Source organism: Coenobita brevimanus, chromosome 60, assembly GCF_032717465.1.
Source record: "Coenobita brevimanus isolate Jiangsu-jjx chromosome 60, ASM3271746v2, whole genome shotgun sequence".
NCBI classification, from domain to species: Eukaryota; Metazoa; Arthropoda; class Malacostraca; order Decapoda; family Coenobitidae; genus Coenobita; species Coenobita brevimanus.
In genome coordinates this window covers 1,081,830-1,106,080 of record NC_137013.1, presented here as the reverse complement: position 1 = coordinate 1,106,080, position 24,251 = coordinate 1,081,830, and the positions used below count along the sequence as shown (strand labels likewise).

The following is a 24,251-nucleotide window of genomic DNA, read 5'->3' as shown; positions in this document are numbered from 1 at the left end:
ATACCTACTCATGTGGAAGGCGAGGTATGATCAAAATGGAGATTCATATATTAGCCAGAAGTTTGACTCAGCTAGGAAGATCTCAGTGGCTGTCTCTGGTCTTTAAATCCAAAATTAAGCAGTCTGACTTGATTTTTCGAATTCAGTAATTATAATGCATCAGGAACATTTTTGAATTTTGAGTGAAAGCAGTGATGAATCTGAAGGTGCCTATAAGAGAGTTCATTATAGCAAAATTAACAGTATTCCGTAGTTGAAATCACTGTTTCCATATTGCCACACAGACCATTTCTTGGTTAGTTGGTCTTTGTTGAGAAGGACGCTGGCGGATCCATCTTAAAACTCGCACAGATATCTAATTTCCTGTACACATTCAATATCGTTGAGTCGACTCTCCTTCACCTCGATGCAGTGCTCACCTCCAGCGTTGTTAGGTTCGCCGAATCCCCACAAGTGTGAGTGCTGGAAGGGCCGACCTGACAGACCAACCCACTCATCCTCCATCTCCCTGTCTGTCCACCCCAGCAACGCTGGATCATCATCTGCCAAGACGGTAAATTATATTGCTAAATAAGGGTTGACAGTGTGCAGCCAGGGGTAAAAGTCTACCCAAAATTCCATCACTTTTACATCCTCCTGTGATTAACTCTCCAGTGCATTCTCTTTGATGTTATGCATCTGGGAGAAAAGCGATGACATGCCGTAAAGTGTACAGTAGACGTGATAGATTATCAGGGAAAATTTGTGACTAATTATCAATACTCCATCATATACGTATAATACCATAGATTACTGCCTCTTAAATGAGATGAACAGAAATCAGAATTCAAATACTTAAATGAGTAATGTACATTAAGTAATTCACAGTCTGCCAGTTGAAATTGGCCAAATACCCATTACACTCCCTTTCAGTATGAGTGGCGTAACAAGAAGCCTGTTGCGGATAATTTTGAAGGTTTGTAAGATGCATTTATAGCGACAAATTATCGACAATCTCTACTGCATCCTTCAAGCTAAGTAATCGTTAACAAAATCTTTATTCGCAAAATCTATATATAATGGATAAATAATAATAATAATAATAATAATAATAATAACAATAATAATAATAATGTTAATCATAATAATTTGCAATGGTATACTCACATAAATCTACTTTTTTTTTTTTTTCCCAAACTCTTTGTGTCTCCTTTTCTTAAGTACTAACAAATCACTTATAACATCTACAAGGCCATCTTACATACTGTACCTTCAAATTCACGTAGGTTATGTGAACGTTTTACACTACTCAATTCACATAATATCTCTTCCACGTACCTCTTCCACCGAAGCATACCGTCTTCTACCTACTTGTTGAAGTATATCACGAATGTTATTCATCCTATCTCTCGTACCTACATAATAATAACAGATATCTTTTCCTCTGCATTACATTTTCCACTTGGTCTTATTGATCTAAGGTGATGGAGGGTCAGCGACAGGGAAAATCATTGCAAAAATTTCATACTGTGACAAACATATATCTGATCTGATTTAAGGAAATATAATCCCTTATTTCATTAGTCATCACCCGGTTTTAGCAAGGCGAGGAGATATAGTTCTTGTCGGTGTGTGTGTACATAGGTATCCGTTGCCGAAATAATTATCTTGAAAAGCAACTATGTGGATGTGCAGAAGCCTATTACTTTTGGTGAAGATTTGATAAAAGACGACCGAATGCCAGCGGCCATATATTTTCAAATATGGATTGGCTTGTTTGTGAAACGCGAGGACTGAATTCCGTAGAGTTTTGCAAATTTTCTTCAGCTTTGGTTTGTAGGTAGCTTGTATCTTAGTGAATAACATATTTTTGTGGTGATAAGCATGCAGCCCCAGAATGCTTTTGCTTCATAATTAGTCTAATAAACAATGGAAATGGAATTCTTAGGAATAGTGATATGAAATGTGAATTATCAAAATTCATCAGTAACTGTTACATAACCTGTAACAGACACTCCACAGTGTCATATACACCACAGTATATATATATATATATATATATATATATATATATATATATATATATATTCTGAAAAAATCTTCTTCAACTGACTTACTTAGTTCATCACTGATTTCGGCAAAAAGTTGGGCTGGGTCTTCAGGTTCAGCCAAAAATCCGCCGAGTCTCTTACAGGCGTTGGCGGCATCGTCAATAGAGCGCTGGTCGTCGCTGTCACTCAGGAGGAAGCACTTTCTGTCCACGGCAAAGGCCCCACGTGGACACTTCTCTGCAAGGGACAGATTATCAGCAATTGCATCAGGAAACTGTGTGCTCTATACAGTACTCAAAGAATAATAGAGTGACCAGGTTCAGTATGCGTGAATGATACATGAAACTATTTGAATGTGTTGTGAGAGGGAAGGTACTGACTGGTACAGGAGGTGCGGCCGTCGCCCTCGTACCCCGTCTTGCATTTACAAAGGAACCCGTGCCTGGTGTCGCTGCAGGTGGCGTAGGGGTGGCAGTTGTGGCTCCCTTCCACACACTCATTCACATCTGTCCACCACAGCAAGAATAATATCCTCTATAAATACGGGCACTTAATTTGAATGTTGGGTTACTCTTACTGCAACCCACCTAGGCTTCATGTACAGCGAATGCTAAATAAGAAAACAAGACGTGAATATGGAAGGAGGCGTCAAGAACACTAACACTAGTAACTTCTTAATTCAGCTGAGAGTCGCAAGAGCCTGAGAGCAATAACACTACCACTAACTCTCTCAGGTTAGGGGGAACTCTAGTTTGCATCACCACCCCCAATGATTCTACTCAGTGTTGGCAGTCTGAGGCAATTAACTCTTCAAACAGAAAGCGTAGTTTTAGATTAATATTGGTATAAGTAGACGATTTATTTCAGCGTAGGGGTGGACTTTTTAAACAGACGATGTTATCTATACAGCTTCCATCAACCCATTAACTATCTATCTATCTATCTATTGCCAGACGCCTCAATCCCGTTTGGGGTGGCCACAAACAAATCGCCTCCACGTCGCCCTGTCCCCCGCCATTTCACTGCCCTGCTCCCAACTCACACCCCCTCTCTCATATACCTCTCCACCCAATCCCTCCATCTCATCCTCGGCCTCCCCCTCCCTCTTCCCCCCTCCACCTCACTCACATACACTCTCTCCGTCAGTCTTTCACCCTCCATCCTCTCCACATGGCCAAACCACCTCAGTGTATTCCTCATAACGCTTCCCATCACATCCACATCCACACCACAACGCTCCTTTATATCCTCATTCGTCAGCCTGTCTCTCCATGTGACTCCACAGGCTCCTCTAAAATAACTCTGAAACATTATCGAAGGTGAATAAAATCGTAAGAAGTTAGTAAGATTAGAATAAAAAAAAAAAAAGTGCGTGAACACAACGAAGGTGTGGAAGAGGGATGAGCGAGGAGTATGTCGGGAGTAGGATGCTGGAAATGGAGTTACCAGGCAGGAGAAAGAGAGGAAGGCCAAAGAGAAGGTTTATGGATGTAGTGAAGGAGGACATGCGGGTGGTAGGTGTAAGAGAAGAAGATGCGGAAGACAGAGTAAGATGGAGACGGGTGATCCGCTGTGGCGACGCCTAAGGGAAGAGCCGAAAGGAGAAGAAGAACGAAGGAGTGCAGGGTGGGTGGGCAGTGTGTTATGCAGTTTTACCTTCAACCTGGTGCCACTCCCTCAGCGCCTCCACAATCCCCTGTAGTGACTGGATGCTGCCCTCCAAAGTCTCATCCAGTCTCTCCGTCAGGCCCTCGTGCTCCATCACTCTCAGCCTCAGCATCCTGTTGTCATCACCTGGAATAGTGAAGTGTATGATGCATTCTGAAAGTATTAGAAGCACCTGAGATGATTTGGTCATGTGGAGAGACTGGAGAATGATAGAGTGACTGTGAGTGTGTTTGGAGTAAGGAGTAACGGGAGAGGGGGAAGGGCAGACCGAGAATGAGATGGAAGGATTGGGTGGAGAGGTTTACGCAGTGCTGTGCCTACTTCCTGGTGAAAGTAGTGGCACTACCGCTACCACTGCACAGATCATAATATATTACCACTAGCATTATAGTTACTTATTCAAACTACAGTTCACTACCGTTACTCAAGTCGTTTCCATATTTTAAATACAAATAACTTACTTTTATTAATATTTCTGCATTAATTATATACCGTTATAATTCTGCAAATATAATTCTGCAAATATAATATTTTTTAAAGCTCTGAAACGAGAACGTTTATCCAAATTTGGGGGCCCTAGGGAGTGTTTCTGCAAAGTTTTATCAAAATCGGTCCATAACTCTAGGAGTAGTAGCTGGGCAAACCCTTCAGCAGACACAATGATCCGTTATTATATGGTTAATACTTCTGGAATCTCTGAACACGACAGTATAGGCGCGGTCTGGCTGACGGTCACCAGGCTGGCTGGCACGTGATACATAGATAGGGCCTGAAAGGGGGTTTAAAAAGGCATAGACCTACTCCCAAAGGATCCTAAACAAAGCTGTGATCAAGTAAGATTTCCTAAGATCTTGTTAGACGCAGAGATGATTGCCGGGGCTCTAGTTTGGACCACTTTTCTGTTGGGTACGGTAACTTAGGTGATTCAGAGACAAAAGTGATAGTAGGCCAGCACCAACCACTGGCATGGCCCGGCAAAAACAGAAAATACGTTACTGGACTGAAGGAGTTAAATTCATGATTGTGTTCAATGAGTAAAATCAGGAGAAAGCTTTGGCTCCCCATCCCCATTATAGCAACAGCTCCATCAGTCCTCCTTGTTACCTAAGCTGTTCAATTCCTCTATCAACGCCTGGGCCTCCTCGCACCCCACCTCCTCCGCCGCCACCTCAAGCTCCAAGTCCACTGATGTCGTGTTCTCATAATCTGCAGAAAGGAAATATTTATCACTCAGCTGGCACAAAATTCTGTTGACATCTGAAAAACAAGAGCATCATACTGGGGTGAGAAGACAGTGCCACGAATAAGGAAGCAATAGCAATTTTTGAAAAGAGAAAACCAACTGGTGGCGGAGACAGTACAAACACAAGTACAAGAACAATATTTTAGAGGTTCATGAAAGATCACTTAGCGTCCTCCAGTCTTTTGCCGCGTAGAAATGAAAAAGCAGCCAGGATTAGTAAATGGACCGTTGTCTGTCGTTGTCTGGGAGTGTGTTTGTTGGGTGGCTTCCTTACCAGTCACGCTAACCAGAACACTGCTACCAACTACGATACCATGTTGGTCTGCCACACACTCCTCCGCTATGCTACACATCCCACACACTTATATATCCCACACACATACACATCCCACACACTTATATATCCCACACGTACATATCCCACACGCATATCCCACACACTAACACATCCCACACACTTACATATCCCACACACCTACATATCCCACAATGTGTTTGTGTGTCTTTGTGTGTCTTGCCACTAACGTGACTGTGTCATGAAATGGTCGTTTCGTCTGAGGTATGATCATGACATTTCACCAAGATCGTACCTCGAGGGTAAGGTCGTGGTGATCAGGCCGTTTTCGAAAATGAACTTGAATATGGGACATGGGCTTAAGCTGCAGCCATGACCAGCACAGTCCCTGTCACACCTTCACGACTGGACCACGATTAGCTACGATTTGGGAAATCGTGGTGAGTCGGGATCAAGGTCATGGCGCAGTCGTTGTGAATCATGGAGGTCGGGATGGGTCGTAGTACGTCGGGAGAGGCCTATGCCTATTCTGAAGGGTCCAAAATTGTCGTGGAGCAGCCACGATTTTTTCAAATCGTAGCTCCATCGTAGGTCAATCGTCCTTTTAACTGAGAGGCAGTCGTGGGCCTCGGCATGAATCGTGGAGTCATGGGGTTATATGAGTACCATCCAGTGTAGTACATGGTTTTTTGAGTTACAGGAAACCATATGGCTTGTTACTCAGTGTAGAGTCACCTAATGGCAGTACTACTGTACATAGAGTGGGTGCGTGGTGGGCACCCCCAAATACACAACCTTTTCATTCTGCCATATATATATATATATATATATATATATATTGTGATCAGTCCAAAATTACTGTATTTAACAGTCCTGTTATTTGCTCGTGTAGATACACCTGATTTACTAAATCCCCATGGATTCTCTAGAAGGATGCATCGAGTTAATTTTATAGTTCGTTCTAAATCACTGCATAAGAAGCTGTTTTGTTGGCATACTGGACTTTTCAAAGCATAAACAACTGAAAATTTTTGTCGCTATTGTTATACTCATAAGGGGGACAACTACACCATTCAATTTTAGTTAACAGTCAATGATATTCAGCTGCGAGTGAGTCAGATGAGCCTGAAAATGTAACTTCTGACATTATTAACTCGGGTAATTTGTTCCAGCTAACGCCACATGATTTTATTTAGCAGTAAGCCATAAAAGTCTAAGAGTGTTATGAAAAATATATGAAAAGTATAGAGAGATACTGCTGCTCACCCGCCATCACCATACCCATCACCATCATCACCACTAAGCACAATTCCCGATGAACTGACATTCTTGCAACGGCAGCTAATTCCGTCTATGTAGCGGGTGAGAAGTGTTGAGTCGACAACGGAGCTGAGCAGGTGTTGGTCTGTAGGAGAGAAGAACAGTACTGGCCAGCAAAAAGGCGAATGGTATGAAAGGTACTGGCTGATACAGTGGCTGGCTGATAAGTGCGATGGGTCCACCGCTGCCGCCCACCCCACCAAAGGGTTATCATTATGTAATATATTTTGTGTAAGTCGCTAAGTGCTTGCAGCAGGTGTGAATACCGATATCGACACACCTGTTTCCTGTCAGATAGTTACTTATACACCTCACTGCCATTACTAAAAATATCATTCATGGACTCACATGTTCGAAATATTTTGGTCCTCCACACGATGGTGTACATCTACTGTACTTCATTGACTCAGTTCCTTGTTTTATTCATCCAAAGGCTACCCAGTTTGGAACCATTCCTTTATTTCTTCACTGCAGATTTAATCTATCTATCTATATACCTAGGCTGCTTCCCCCAAGGAAAGGGAGGTAGCCGAGACAGGACGACACACTCTCCATTTACTCATCCATTCAAACACATTCATTCACATCTTAACCCCAAAGGGGAGAACGGACAGATCCTCACCGCACCACACCGCACAAGGGTCAACTGCGCAATGCAATCAGTGACATCCGCAGCAGGGCCCGACAGCAGAACTGGTTTACCCCTGCCACATCATAACAGACCCATCCCCTTACCCGCACCTGACCTGACTAGCTGATCCGACCAAATGCGGGAGAATATCCCCTCAGGGCTGAGTCATCACTTATTCATTCACAATTTCTCTCCATTTATTTCTGTCACGCACAGCCACTCTTCCTTGCTCAACAGACATCCCTCTCGCATCCAGCGCTCTCTTCACACTGTCCATCCATCCTATTCGTGGTTTTCCTCTCAGCCTTACACTTCTCACATCAGATCTAGTTATCTTTTTCACCAATCGCTCATTATCCATTCTCTCCATATGCCCAAACCATCGCAACACCCTCTGCTCAACTCTACCAGCCATCTCCCGAACAACTCCAGTTCTTCGCACTTCATCATTTCACACCCGATCCATACGCGTCACTCCACACATACTCCTCAGACACCTCATCTCCATTACATTCAAACTTTTCCTCTCTGCTACACCCATATTCCATGTTTCAGCCCCATATAATGCAGTCGGTACCACAACACCCTCATACAGCCTTCTCTTTACATCCATTCTAAGCGAACGACATTTAAACACTTTTTTCATTCCTCCCTGCACCTTTTCTACTTCATTTATTCTAAACTTTACTTCTGCATCTATTCTTCCATCCACACCAACATGTGACCCTAGATATTTAAAACACTCTACCTCCTCAAGCAACTCACCATTCAAAACTATATTCATCCCCCTACCATCTATCAACCTCGTACACTTCATCACTTTACTCTTATTCTCATTTACTTTCAATTTTCTCCTTTCACACACCCTTCCAAACTCCTCTACCAACTGTCTCAATCTCTCTTCTGAATCAGTCACCAGTGCAGTATCATCTGCAAACAGCAGCTGCTTCAGATTCCACTCTCCACCATCAACATTTACCAGACTGAGACCACCTAAAACTCTTGCATTCACCTCCCTTACAACACCATCCATGTAAATATTGAACAACCAAGGCGACATCACACATCCCTGTCGCAGCCCCACTCTCACGGGCAACCAATCACTCACAGCATTTCCCACTCTTACACACGCTCTACTATTTACATAAAAACTTTTCACCCCTTTTAGTAACCTACCATCAAGTCCATACAATCTTAAAACAGTCCACAAAGCCTCCCTATCAATTCTATCATACGCTTTCTCTAAATCCATAAATGCCCAAAACACATCCTTGCCTTTCGCTAAATACTTTTCACACACTTGTCTCACAGCAAACACCTGATCAACGCATCCCCTCCCTCTCCTAAAGCCACACTGCTCATCACTAATCACTCTCTCTGTACCCTCTCTAACTCTCATAATTAACACTACCATACACCTTACCTACAACACTCAACAGACTTATACCCCTAAAGCTAGTACATTCATACTTTTCACCCTTGCCTTTATACAACGGGACCACACAAGCACTTGCCCAGTCAATTGGCACCATACCTTTCTCAAAGCACACATTCAACAATCTTACTAACCAGTCAACAATAGTCACTCCACCACCCTTCAGGCATTCCACAGCACACCCATCCATACCTGCAGGTTTCCCTGTTTTCATCCCCTTTACTGCCTTCTCCACTTCCTCCTTCGTGATCAATGAATCATTCAACTCTCTCAACACATTTATTCCTTGCACCCTTCCATCCGCCACAATCTCAGCCACCCATTCCTCCTCTACATTTAACAATCTTTCAAAATAATCTGCCCATCTCTTCCTTACTGCATCCATCTCAATTAACATCCTTCCATCCTCTGCTTTTACTCGTTCTTCCTTCCCAGACTCTCCCTTTCGCACCCTTTTCACTTCCTTCCAAAACATTTTCTTATTCTGTTGAAAATTCTCTGTCACCCGCCTACCCCACCTCTCATCTGCTGCCACTTTAGCATCACACACAGCCCTTCTCGCTCTATTCCTCTTTTCCTTATACCTTTCATATGACATCTCATCCTTCCTCTGCAGCCACACTTCATATGCACGTCTCTTCTCAGCCACAGCCATACTTACTTCCTCGTACCACCATTCACTTCCTTTTCTTACACCACCACCCACACGTCTCACACCACACACCTCTTCTGCATGCCCCACCACAGCACTCTTAAACAACTGCCATTCCTCCTCCACGCTGCCATTTTCCCGATCTTTCACTGCGTTCCACTCATCTTTCAATTTCTCCTGATACTCTATTTTTTTTCTCTCTTTTATCCAACTCACTCACTTTCAAAATCTTCCTGCCACACTTAACCCTCCTAGCTCTCACCCATCTCTTACCAACTCTTAACTTTCCCTCCACCAGGTAGTGGTCAGACATACCTCCACCCTCCTCTCTCAGAATTCTCACATTCAACAATCTTCCTATTACATTCCTAGACACAACCACATAGTCCATCAAAGCTCTATCAACAACCCTTCCACCCTCCTGTCTCACCCATGTATACTTATAAATATCTTTCTTCTCAAACATCGTATTCCCAATCACCATCTCTCGCTCAACACACATCGCTATCATTCGTTCCCAATTTTCATTTCTTCCAGGCACACCATGCATACCAACTACGCCTTCAACTGCTACATTTCCCACTCTAGCATTCAGATCTAACATCATTACCACATTCACATTCGCTCCAAAACTCTGCAGACACTCGTCAACATCATTCCAGAAAGACTCCCTCTCTTGTTCATCCCTTTCACTACCAGGCCCATATGCACTCACAAACACCCACAACTCACGTTCAAATTTCGCTTTCACCCACATCAGTCTCGATGACACCTCCTTCCATTCAATCACACATTGCTGTACTTCCGGACTCACTAACAAGGCCACACCTTCTCTTGCCCTTCCTCTATCAACACCTGACAATCTTCCATTCACACTTCCAAACATAGACTCCCCCTTCCCTTTCATCTTCGTTTCACTTAAAGCTAACACATCCAACTTTCTTCTCACAAACATTCTCCCAGTCTCCTCCCATTTAGCCTCAATCGTACTACATCCACGCACATTCATAGACCCAATCTTCAGGGTACGGGGATAACTCCATCCCCCATCCCTTTCTCTGGCCTGTCTCTTTTTAGGAACTAAAAAACAGAGGAGGGGGTCCCTAGTCCCCTCACCCCGCCCCTTTTAGTCGCCTTTTACGACACGCAGGGAATACGGTGGCAGTATTCTTCCTAACACAACCTGGCCGCAGAGTAGTAGTAGTAGTAGTAGTAGTAGTAGTAGTACCACCCCATAGTGCGGGCATGGGGCAAATACCCCAAGGCGTCTTTTTACCTCCGCCAACGAAGTTGGAGGTGGTTATGTATTCACCTATGTTTGTCTGTTTGTTAGCTTGTTTGTCCACACGATATCTCCAAAAGTTCTCAATGAATCTCAATGAAATTTTGTGGAAGGGTGGGCTATGGGCCAAGAAAGAATTAATTAAATTCTGGGGCGGATCTGGATCCGGATCCGAATCCTATGTATCCAGCACAATAATAAGACCCCAATTAATTTCAATGAAATTTTGTGGAAGGGTGGGCCATGAGCCAAGAGAGAGTTGATTAAATTTTGGGGCGGATCCGGATCCGGCATTAGTGGAGGTATGCGCTCTGTGCGTGCTTTCTAGTTATTTTTAAAGTTAGGTCTCCCAAAGGGATTTATGAGGTCAAAGGTCAGGACAATCAAACACATATTTTGGTATATATCCTGTGTTCTTGTATGGTCACTAACCATCATGGCAGTTTGTGCAGCAGTGTGTCAGTGAACTGTAGCTGTGTGCACACCAGCCTGCATTCCACTGCCAGTGTTGGTGCGTTTTTAATTATGCAAACATATTACAGCATTTTTTCAGCGACAACTTATGCTTATTACAAGTATTCTCGTTGGGTTTCCTGCTGATAAAAACGATGAATCCTGATATATATATATATATATATATATATATATATATATATATATATATATATATATATATATATATATATAAATCAAGCTTTAACAGGTAAGACTGAGATAAACAGAGAAGATTGAAGAAAAAGAAGAATTTGCGCTATGAGAAAGAAGCAAAAGATCCAACACTATTCCTTTTGTGCAGAATTTTCAAACAACCACCGTCACCCCCTCCCCCAAACCCTCACCCTACTGCTCTCCCTCACTGTTGGCCTCTGACATGGCACATACACAGCCACCTCCCTCACTCACTCACTCACTTTCTTTACCTCCTCTCTCACTCACATCTTCACCATCCTCCCTCTTTCTGTTTTACACGTTCCTGAATCATTTATATTCGTCTTTTTTTCGTGTATCTTTGTTCTTAATCGAATATTCACTCGTTCTTCTCTCTCTCTCTCTCTCTCTCTCTCTCTCTCTCTCTCTCTCTCATCCTTTACCCCCCATTCATCCACTTATTCATCCTCTCTCTCTCTCTCTCTCTCTCTCTCTCTCTCTCTCACTCTCTCTCTCTCTCTCATCCTTTACCCCCATTCATTCACTTATTCATCCTCTCTCTCTCTCTCTCTCTCTCTCTCTCTCTCGCTCTCGCTCTCTCTCTCTCTCTCTCTCTCTCTCTCTCTCTCTCTCTCTCTCTCTCTCTCTCTCTCTCTCTCTCTCTCTCTCTCTCTCTCTCTCTCTCTCTCTCTCTCTCTCTGATCCTTTACCTGCCCATTCATATACTCATTCAACCTCTCTCACATTTCTCACCGACTCATTCACTGGTCTTTCTCACTTTCACACACTCTCGTCCCTACATCCCTCACTTATTCACCACCATCAGTCATTAATTTCATTCACTCACCTTGCTTCTTTCCTCATTAGCCCATTCACTTACATTTTACACTGGGTCTGTCACTTAATTCACTCTCTCGGCTTCATTTCTCATTCATTCCCCTTCTTACATCACTCGCCTCACTCATCCTCTTATGTTATTCACGCACTTAATTCACTTCCTTCACTCGGCTCACGCAATCTCGTCCCTTGTTGATTCACTTTATTCACTCTATCTATCTATTTATCCATTGCCAGACGCCTTAATACCGTAAGGGGTGACCACAAACATATCGCCTCCATGTTGCCATCCCCCGCCATTTCATTGCCCTGCTACCAGCTCACACACCCCTTTCTCATATACCTCTCCACTCCATCCCTCCATCTCATCCTTGGCCTCCCCCTCCCTCCCACTGCATTCACTCACTTCCCTCATTTCCATCGCTTCCACACTCACCTCATTCATCACATTCACTCACTTCTTACATTGATTGAACATTCTCTTTTTTTTTTTTTCACATCCCTATCACTGATCGTCCAAAGCCATCTCATATTCACCCCACACACTTATCTTCATCTTTCACTGACTATCCTCTCATCTCTTGCTGACTTCCTTTAGTTCCGTAGCTCAGCAGCCTAGTTCCTCACTTCACTTTTTTTTATGCAAGGAAGAAGGAACCAAAGGCCAGAAGCCCGCAAGACTTCCCTCCAAGAAAAAAAAAAAAAAAGTTAACAGAGCCAAATTCAAGATCTGTTCATTTCGAGATGCCTAGACACACTGCGTTCTGGAGGTCATAGGCAGTAGGAAACAGAGTAACTCGGCACACTCCCATTACTCACAGCATTTATCAATTCATCCTCCTCATGTACCCTCCGTTACTCGTCATTTATTTACCCCTTTAATGCGGTGACTTTTTCAGTGTTGAACTTGCTGTCTACAATTTTATTACTCGTGGGAGAGAGACTTTCGAACTGGGAGCGTTTGTATAATCTGTCTTTAACCCCTTCGGCACAAGATGAGTTTCCTATGAAGAACCCATTTGTCTATTAGTACCAAGACGAACTGATGACACTGGCCTCCAGTGATTGACTGGAAAAAAAAATAATGAGTGGGTTTGGTTGGAATAAGGTACTGGAGTTGTCTGTGCCATGAGAGGGTTCGTGATTACAGCAATACGGCCCTCGCAGTCCTACCACTCACTCAATATAAAATAATCTGCCCATGTAGAGGTGAAAAAACGCGAACATGGTTATAAAAAAAGGAAAAAGAAAAAAAGGGAAATTTGTGACAGAGTGAGTGCTGAGCCGATACGAAGGGGGTGTTTCCGGTGTGGTAACGGCCAACGCAACATTAAGCCACACATCATTACTCCTTCCTTTCATACCATTCACATTAACTCTGTACCAAATTTCACTGTAACTTTCATTTAACTTTAGTCCTCCTACTGTCGTTCTACTGTATCACTCTGTCTCACCTTACCTGGACTGACTGTCTTGCCAAGGGGAGGGGGTCGGGGGGGTCGTCGTGCATTCCCCGACCGCGTCACGCAGTCGTGTTGCATTCTTGGGCGGTCGTGACACGGTTGTGGCTGACAAAAATCCGTTAAAATTTCAAATTTGAAGACTCGTATCTCCGTCGCCTCATGGTCGCATTGCGGTCACCTCGTGATCTGGTGGCGTTCTTGAGGACGTCACGACCGGTCGTTAGGCAGTCATGAGCAGATTAGATTCGAGGCCAGTCGGGAGGCGTGGGAGCCAACTAGGACACGACCTAGTCCCGCCGCGGTCAGCCCTTGAGTCACGTATGTGTGACAGGGGCTTAACTTTGGCTGCGTCCATTGCTACAATGCTGTACTTCTCTGCTGCCCTGCTATTATTACACACTTCTGTATGTAGGCCTAATATATCTTTTATATCCACTTACATCTTTCAGCTCATACTGTAGCTGTTATGCTGGTGTTTTTAGGTCGACTTCTCGTCCTAAAAACACTAGCAACTGAAGCGGGGTCCTCTTTCTGGATCGGAAGTAAAGCACCAACAAAGGAACAGGACATAAAAACCAGGCAGTATACCTTAACACATCTATTGCCTTAATTCAAACCGTTACAATATAAGACAGAGTGATATTTGAGATACAGGAGACAGGGACACAGAGTTAACCATCAACACCACAAGATACAGGCATGCTTAGCACACAATACAATGCACATACATTGATGTCCTGAATTATATATGTTGATACCCGTATTTCACTTTTAGGCAGGATATACACTTAGTCGAAAACAAAGGGAATAAACAAGATTAAAAGTCCGTGGGGGAAATACTACTATAAATAAGACAGGGTGCGGATCGCAACACTTGACACAGTCACTTAGTCGTGGCGACACTTACACACAGGCTTTTGATTTACATGCGCACACTAGTCACAGAAAGTTCTTTTACTGGGGGACTCATACAATTACTCTAATGTTCATTCTCTGTCCTGCCGGGTACTGAGTTCTTTTGAACTAATAGTAACTGTCACTGGTTTTACACTGGTCTTCACTCGGTTACTGTTCATTGTTATTTCCCCTGGTTTGTTCTCGGGACAAGGGGCGTCACTATTTACCTGTATCTCCTGGGTAATGTTCACTCCGTAGCAGGGGCGTGAGGGGAGAACCCTAGGGGGACCCGGCCTGCAGAGGGCAATACACTACCCGCAGGGGAGTCGCTGCCCGGGTCCCGCTCGTCGGTGAGGTGCAGGGAGGCCCTCCTGTCTGGGGGCCTCGACCTGAGAGGTGGCCCTCGAGTCAGAGCCTCGTCAGTGGAGTGCAGGGAGGCCCTCCTGTCTGGGGGCATCGACCTGGGAGGTGGCCCTCGGGACTGGGGCCGAACAGCTGGAGGAGTCGGGCCTGTCATCTCTGGCTCCGTGGGGTGAGGGAGCCTGGGTTGCCCTTGTCGGGAGCCTGTGGGTCTGGCCTGGGGGTCCTGGGACTGTGGGAGTCTATGGGGAGAGGCGCCGATGGGGTTGGGCTGCGGCAACTTTTCCGTCGGGTCTCAGGCAGGAACAAGAATCTCCCAGGCATAGGAGGTAGGTCCGGTATAGGGCCTTGCCACCACTCTAGCGACACCTCTGGGGCAACACTCCCGGGTGGTGACGAAGGGCTCCCACAGGGGGAAGAGGCAGGAGAAGGATTCACGTAGCCCGTGTCCTCTCCGGTACGTCCTGAGGCCGGAGCCTCGGATCGCCTTACCCTGGTACATACTTTGGCTGTGGCCGTGAGCCTACCCGTCATACAAGGAGCAACTGAAGGGTGTACAGTGGCCGCTCCTTCCCCGCCATGTACAGGGGCCGTTGGCGTGGTGATTGTCCCGTAGTAGGGAAAAGCAGGAGCATGGGGCACAGGGGCCGCACTCTCTCCGGTACGTACTGATGCTATCTTCAAGGGCCTCTCTACCCTGGTACGTGCTTTGGCCGGGGCCGTTAACCTACCCGCCTTACAAGGAGCAACTGAAGGGCATACAGGGGCCGCTCCTTCCCCGCCACGTACAGTGGCCATCGGCGCGGTGTTGCTCCCGTAGTAGGGAAAAGCTGCACGTACAATAGCCAAGGGCCTCTCCACCCTGGTACGTACTTTGGCCGTAGCCGGGAGCTGATCTTCCCGACGAGAAGCAACTGAAGGGCGTACAGTGGCCGCTCCTTCCCCGCCATGTACAGTGGCCGTCGGCGCTGTGTTGCTCCTGTAGGATAGAACAGCAGGAGAGGGATGCACAGGGGCAACTCTCTCTCCGGAGTGTACTAAGGCCGTAGCCGAGGGTCTCTCTACCCTGGTACACTCTTTAGGCCGTAGCCTTGGGCCTCTTGCCCTTGAGGGTGTAACAATAGCCGTCAACACGGTGTTACTTGGGACTGAATCTTGTTCAGTCCCATCCCAATTCTGACGATGGTTGTCCCGCCCGCAAGGTAGTTGACTTTCTCCGGTCACCTGGTGTTGGGGCAGTTGCGGGGAACAGTGGCTCAGGACAGTAGTGTCCCGGTGACCCTCTTGACCTGGGTCACTAGCCCCACCATTGTGTCCTCCTGGGGTGGTGGTGTAGTAGCGGCCCGGTGGTGGGGTGGGGGGTGGCGAGGTGGGAGGTCCGGCGGCGAGCATTTTAGTAGCTAATAATTATTATAGGCGTGATTTTTTGTCTACTGATTGTATTAAAAATAGTGTTTTTTAGGGAGATGTGTGGCAAAATCCACCACCTTCTTTTGTTGTATAAGTAATCTGTAACTTTCTCAACTATAAATATTATCAGATCAAATCAAATCAAAGGGAGTGTCGTTGCAAAGGTAATATTCCCGTATACCAACTGAACTACTGAACAAACAAATGTAGGTAAGGAACGTGATGATAAAAACCGTGAGAAATCTTTCAGCAGGAAAAGGTAATTTACCACCCTGAAAATAGAAAAATACACGTAACAAACTAGAGGAATATGAAATGAATTGGCAAGCTGCTTCTGCTGTCGTAAATAAAACGTATGTAAACGCTGACTGATATAGGTATGTGAAATAGTTATATATTTGTTCTCATTTTTTTGGGGGGAAGGGGGTGATCAAAGCGAATAATTATGGGTCCATTTCCGCTGAGATGAAGTGGAAACATTCCCTAATCGGCTTATAGTAAAACAAGTTCCAGCATTGTATTTTGGAAGGTTTGTCGGTATTCATATAGAGGAGATTCCGGTCCTTTCTTAGTGCCATCGTCTTTGCAGGGATAGTATAGATACTTAAACTAAACAGTAAGGACGGTATGTGCCATAATGCTGGTGAATTTCACGTGGGTACACACTGGGTGGTTGCTTTTTCGTATTGTGGAAGACGCAGACACCATTACATAAAGGCAGGTCATGTATTGTGATTATGTGACTCAGAGAATGACTGGAAGTAAACCGTAGCTCGCAATCCCGAGTCCCGGGGCGCCCCTTAGGCAGGCATCAGTATATTTAATGTTGGTAGTACGAGATGAACGCGTTAATGTGGGCGCAGTGCATCAGAGAAATCTTGCGCTGGTAAGATGAGTAAAATTAGGCATCAGATAAATGTGGGCAGTGGCATTACCAGGCTATACTGGTAAATTTTCACAAGTACACAATACACCCATATTGTTGGGCAACAATTTTTCCTGATGTGTTTTGAATGATTTTAACATTCAGTTTTGTTGGAAATCACCCGTTTTGGAGATTAGGCCTACCCAAGGCAAAATATACCCCGGAAGCGGCCAGTCCCCCACGGCAATGTTTACCATCGGTCAAACTGGATGCTTCAGTGTATCTTGTATCAAAACAGTGGGAAAGTAAATTATTTAACCAAACCTAACCTAGTCCAACCTGTCACATGCATTAGACAGCTGGCTTTCAAATGTAAGAAAATGTGTGTTAACGTTATATATGGCTGGCTGCTGGCAGACATGCCAATAGAGGTAGGTTTTTAGGTATTAATATGTTGGTTATTATGCATTTGCGAATGGTATCGTATTAAAAAATATATATATATCTTTTTTGATGGCCTACCTGTGTATGACCCATATTTTGCTGGATTCCATATTGTGTACTTGTAAAATAAAACCACTATACAATACCTGTAGTCTTTCACAAGGACTTAATTCTGTTTTTCCTTTTTGGCAGGTTATGAGTAAGTGCTGAATCATAAGCCACTCCTCAGTGAACCAGCGATGACCCTCCCACGAAGACCTTTGGCTGGTACGCTAAACCGTTCACCATGATGGACTGTGCAGTATAGTGAAGGATTTTATCACCACCTCTTTAAGGCATGACAGTGCCTGTGCATTTCTTATGTTGTGATGGGTAAGGAGTTTCTTTTCTGCTCTTTTTTGTTATTTTTCTTCTGTATGTGACATTCTGTATTGCTTTCACCCTCCATAACTGTGACCCTATTATTGTAGAATAATTAATTTCCCAACCAATACATTTGTACTTTCAGGCAGACACAATTTTGTGGATATAATTAGGGTTTTTCTGATTATCTGTTGTGGTTCATTTGATTTTGAATTATTTCTTTCTGAATCATCTCTTTACCTGCCATGGAGGGGTTGCAGTTTACATCAAACAGGACCTAGCAGCAAATGCAAACATTGTAGCTAGCTTCTCAGATGGGACAACTGAACTCCTGGCAGTGTACATAAAGACTCTAAACCTGATTATTATAAATGTATATAGGCCACCAAATACCACAGCAGAAATCTTCCAGGTTGCTACCAGGAAAATAGAACTATTAGAAAATCTTCCAAATCCAGAAACATAGTTTCTGATAATGGGAGATTTCAATCTACCACATATTGACTGGTCTTCACTTACTGTAAATGGAGGAAGAGTGTATGAGAAAAAACAGGCAGTAGAATTAATTAATTGAGAGTTTTTTCTTGTACACCAGGAAACCATTTACTACCCTGAGAAGTAACCATATAACCAAATTATGGCACCTGGTGGTTTAGTGGGTAATTACGGTGCCCAATCAGATTGAGCTGGTGCAGGTTTATATCCAAGGGGTGGTTGGGGTTTATTGCTCACATAATGCTACTTGGGGAAGAGTGAGGCTGGTCAATCATCTTAAATGTCAGGACTAACTTGCCTAGGCCCGGGCTCCTACACTCCTTATGGGGCAACACTAGATTAGATGATGAGTGAATGTTTTCTGTCTCAGTTCATCAGAGAGCTAACCAGAGGAAATGTATTGGACCTGATTATCAGTAATATTCATGGTTTAATGGCCTACATTCCTGTGAGCTGACGGAAACAGCTATGTCAGACCACAGATTCATGTAGGTAGTGGCCAGGTTGAATGCTATAACAAGCATAAACCAAAGATTAAGGAATGGCAATCCACAAGTACTTGGGAAGTTTAATTTCTACAGCCAGGTCATCAGCTGGGTGCAAATTAAAGCTGAATGAAACCAAGTAGATTGGAATTCGCTGTTCTTCGGCAAAAACTGTGATGAAATATTGGAAATTTTCACAAGGAAGTGCCAAGATATATGCAAGATTCATGTCCTCATGAAACAGAAGTACATACCAAAGAACAAGGAGCCTCATACCAAGGGACAGAAGGGTTCTCATGAGGAAGAGGCATATTTTAAAAGCTAAACTGGCCAAGAAACCAAGCCCACAGCTGCACAACCAAACACAAATGGAAATTAGAAATATTGAAATCAAATTATTAAATTCTCATGAAAATAAGAGAAGCCTTTAGGAAATGAAGGCAGTTACAAACATGAAAGAGAACTCAAGATATTTTTTCTCTTATGCCAACAAGAAATCTAAAAATGTTTCAGCTATAGGCCCTTTGGAAAATGAAAAAGTGGAGCTTGAAGAAGACCCAAAGAAGGTGGCAGAGATGCTTAGGACACAATATGAGAGTGTATTTAGTACACCCAAGCAAGAGAATCTACAGTAATAGACAACCCGAATTATTTTTTTAATATCAGCCAAGGTGCACTGCAACACCTATTGGCGGATAGGCCTATACAGGTGAGTGCTGAGGACATTATCTTGGCTATAGATAACATCCCAGCGGACGTGACAGCTGGACCAGATGGTTTTCGTGCAAAGTAGAATGGGCTGTGCCGCTACAGCTGCTGTGGACCAAGTCACTCAGCTCAGGAATTGTCCCTTCAGCTCTAAAGGTGGGAATTATATCCCCAGTACACAAAGGAGGAAGTAAGGGTCACACTAAAGACTATAGATTAGTGACTTTAACATCTCACTTTAAAAAAAAACTGTGTAGAGATTTATAAAGAGTAGACCAGTTGAGCACCTAGAAAAAACATCAGTGTGGAATGAAGGGTCAGCACAAATTTAGAAAAGGAAGGGCCTGCCTTTCACAGCTACTTCTGCATTGTGAATACATCCTGGACAGTATACAAAAGGGCAGGAATGTGGATGTAATCTACCTGGATTTCACAAAGGCCTTCGACAAAGTAGATCATGGTATTGCTCTACATAAGTTGAGGGCACTTGGCGTTTGAGGAAATCTAGGTAGATGGGCACATGGTTTCCTCTCATACAAAAGACAGCAAGTGACAGTACAGGGGCACCTGTCTATGTCCAGTGCAGTGATAAGTGGTGTTCCTCAGGGCTCTGTGTTGGACCCCTTGCTCTTTCAGATTATTGTGTGTGAAATTAACTCTGAACTGGAACATCCTTAGGGCCACAACATTTGCAGATAACACACAAGTCAAAATGAAGATTGATACCAAGGAGGATGTGGCCCGTCTACAAGATGATGTGAACCGCATGCTGCAGTGGGCAGACAAAAACGTGGCCCTAAATGGGGAGAAGTTTGAAGTTATGCATTATGGTCAACTGCACAACATCAAGCACTCAACTCTCTACCATGTCCATCAAGAAAGCATAGCAGCAAAAGAACATGTATGTGATTTGGGTGTATATAGGAGTGATGATGCAATCTTCTCCCATCACATTAACAGAGTTGCTGGGACAGCTAGGAAATTGTCTGGGTGGATTCTAAGAACGTTCCATACAAGGGACAAGAGTTGTATGCTAACCCTGTGGAAATCCCTTGTTCTACCCAGACTGGAGCACTGCTGTCGGCAGTGGTCACCACATAAGACAGGTGACATAATAGAATTAGAAGCCATCCAGAGAGCCTTCACAAAAAAAAAAAAAAATGAAGGTGTTACCCACATGAATCACTGGGAGAGACTGCGGGAGTTGCAGCTGTACTCACTGCAGAGGAGGCAAGAGAAATACCTGGTAAACTGTGTGTGGAAGATTCTGGAGGGAATGGTCCAAAATGTGGAATTGCAATTCTGTCTTCACCCAAAAAGAGGAAGATTGTGTTGTGTGAAGAGCACAGAGGCCATAACGCAATGACTAAAGACTTGTGCAATACTTCTTCTAACAAAATGGGGCTCACCTTTTCAACGCAGTGCCAAAGGAGATCAGGGAGCTGACAGGAATCACTGCGGACTCCTTCAAACACAGACTGGACAGCTGACAAGACTATCAGACGTGCCCCCAGCACCAGGATACACCACAACTACAAGTCTCAGCACCCTGCTGGCACAGCGGGAGACAACAAGGAACATGGAGCTGCCTGGTTACAGTGGAGGCCCTCCTCAGCTGCATTCATAAGGGACATAATACTACAAAGTAAACAAAGTAAGTTCTCCCTCCTTCAGTTGAACGTGGGCATGCATGCAGGGAAAAGAAGCATTTTCACTGGAAAATAATGGTTAATATCAAATGAATTGCACAGCAAATCAGAAAATCCATGTTTTATCCAAACCTAACCATGTCCAACTTACCTTAACACTAGCTGGGTGCCTTTGCTCTTCAGACTAATTTAACTTCATCTAACCCATTCACACTGCATGGAAGAAAAATGAGACAATGAAGTTGGCAATTTTAAACATTAATCTAACTTCATCAGACTGAGGAAATGGTAAAGGAAAAGGTTGTTGCTATTGATGAGAGGAACTCATAGAAAGCATAAAACTGAATACCCTATGTTTGCCAGTTAGTATGGGAAATACAGTACATCCTCGTTATACAGTTACTATAGTGTACAGTGCAGGCATTTGCTCATAAAGTCAATAAGAATTTAACTTTTTTTTTTAATACTCTGTGATGCCTGATATTACCAGTACAGTATGTGATCTTTCTCTTGTTTACATGCTAACAACACAGAATTAATTAAATGCTTGTCTCTCAAAAATCAGTCACAAAATGTGGGTGTATTGTACCCTACAAAGCATCACAAGGTTAGCAAGTGGAAAAGTAGGTGAATATCCAGTAATGAAAATAGTAGAACTTGATTAGTTTCAGGAAAAATGTATATTGATTTTATTTCGCTAAAACCAAGAAACAGTGTGCACCAAAATATGTGCTGAGTGAAATAGGGTACAGTAGATGCTCGATGTAACGAACACCAATATACCGAAGCGGAAGCCCGAGATAGTGGATTTATTTTTTTCCGCTAATTTTGCCGTTTAATGGAAAATTTCCGTGAAATTGAGCATAATTCCATTAAGGAAATTCCGTACACAGGAGTACATTTCTGGGGGTATAATTATGGGTTCACACCTCGTGTGTAGCATTGAGAATTAGCATACTTTGCTAGGTTTAGGTTGCCTTCAAGGAAATAGGAGAAATTGGCACGAAATACTGGAAAATTTTCCTTTATATTGAACCTTGGTTACGGAACTCGATTTAGCGGAAAGTTTGAGATAACGGAATGGGAATTGGCTGGGTTAGTTTGTGAAATTGAACATCTTCTGTATTCTTGCCAGCAAACAAGGAGAGTTCACCATCCATCCAAATCTCTCCCATTAAATAGTACCATAATGTTTAAGTTTTACACTTTTTATTATGTATTATTATTATTATTATGATTATTATTTATTTATTTTTTACTTGCATAATTTATGAACAGTAACTCAAGATATATGGGCACATGGCACATTTTCCTTAGATTGTTCCTTTTCACAGGCTGATATCTGAAAGCATCCACCTGGGAAGGAAGGCACCAGGAGGAAGGCTGCAAATCTTGGCTGAACTACATCAGTCATTTTTGTCGGGAGATAATGGGGGATGAATCATTGCCTTGACACTTGCATGAGGGAGCCTTTGTGGATGGAGGGAGAAGGTGAGTGAAGTTTACACCCCGCAGCATTTACCCCAGGTGAGTGAGTGGGAATTGCAAAGCTTGATGAATGAAAATATTGATGATATTGACTCCTGTATTTTCCTTTTTCTGGAAATAATTACTCCATATATAATACTGAAAATAGAACTGATCATGATGATGATGACATTTTTGTCCACAGGTGGAGGAGTGGATCCAAAATCACATCTTACCATCTTGTTCTGACCTAAAGATTCGCTGGGGTTTGATAGAACATGCTGACAGCCAACACATCAGAGTGGAAGAAGATAGGAGAAACCTTTTTCTGCAGTGGACTAGCTTGGGCTGCTGATGGGTGGAATTGCAAGAAATCTATCAGCACTAAAACCATCTGATGTTAAAGGTAAACCAGATTTCTTTTTCATATACTACGTAGATGTAGGCGTGGTGAGTCAGCCACACCCCAAGAATTTTTATGTGCTAAATATGTCACTCTAGCAATGGCCCGTATGGTACGTGAGTATCCTAAGAATTTTTAAGGGATAAGGTTCTTGTTGTTCGTATGTGATTGGAAATGTTAGGAGAAACACACTGAGGTAGTTTGGCCATGTGTGGAGGATGGAGAGTGAGAGACTGACGAGGAGAGTATATGTGAGTGAGGTGGAGGGGGGGAGAGCGAGGGAGAGGCCAAGGATGAGATGGAGGGATGGCGTGGAGAGGTATATGAGAGAGGGGTGTGTGAGCTGGGAGCAGGGCAATGAAATGGCGGGGGACAGGGCGGCATGGAGGCGATTTGTTTGTGGCCACCCCCTACGGGATTAAGGCGTCTGGCAATAGATAGATAGATAGATCTCTTCTTTAGTGATTTGCTGTTTGCATACTTCATGATAACATTTTTCATGTATGCTGTTTATACTGACTTAATACTGTATCAGCATAGTCTGCATCAATATTACATTATTATCACCCAAACCTCTTTTCCTACCCTTGGGAAGGGGGGTAAGGTAGGGTGTAGGGAGTCAGAAAAAAAAAAAAATGGAGAAAATAACTCTGTCCTGTTGAATGGATAGTTCAAGCCCTTGACTTCAGTAATATCAATTAACATAATAATATTTGCAGCCCCAGGCTCATTTGAATGTGAACCCTTCCTCTGCAGTTTTCCATCCTCCTTTTGGGGATATGGAGGAATTTGAGGAATGTTTGTTTAACCAGGCAGGGGAGCCACTTTTTTTTTTTTCTTCTTCTTCTTCATTCCATAAAGAGGATATTGAGATGTAATCCAGTCTAATATAAAAATGACGCCATGTTTTCACCTAAAGAATTCCTGTATTGGGGTTGGCCATGGTACAGCTGATATTCTTAATGTACTGGAAGCAAAACCAAGAGCCAAAACCAGCTGATTACTTCCCAACAATTCCTGGCAGCTGTTGGAGGGGGAAAAAAAAAATTGAGATATGTAATATGATTTGTAACAACCTGAGAGTCTCTGCTTGGATTTTGACTCTTTTGTACAATCAGTTGGATAAAAGATCTTATAATATACAGGATAAATAACTGAGGAAGAGTTCTCATGAAATCTCCAGAGGCACTTAGAATGTGAC

General features: G+C 43.6%; 1 protein-coding gene across 1 annotated transcript; it reads right to left on the bottom strand.

The window, feature by feature from the left end:
- Positions 1-336: 336 nt before the first annotated feature.
- LOC145403081 (uncharacterized) lies at positions 337-6,623 on the bottom strand. The gene is made up of 6 exons (XM_080274915.1): positions 6,503-6,623; positions 4,803-4,904; positions 3,687-3,824; positions 2,411-2,536; positions 2,097-2,267; positions 337-542 (listed from the first exon to the last, which is right to left on the bottom strand). Exons 1-6 carry the CDS (start codon positions 6,561-6,563, stop codon positions 337-339), a joined length of 804 nt encoding a protein of 267 aa, XP_080131041.1. The 5' UTR covers positions 6,564-6,623.
- Positions 6,624-24,251: the final 17,628 nt, after the last annotated feature.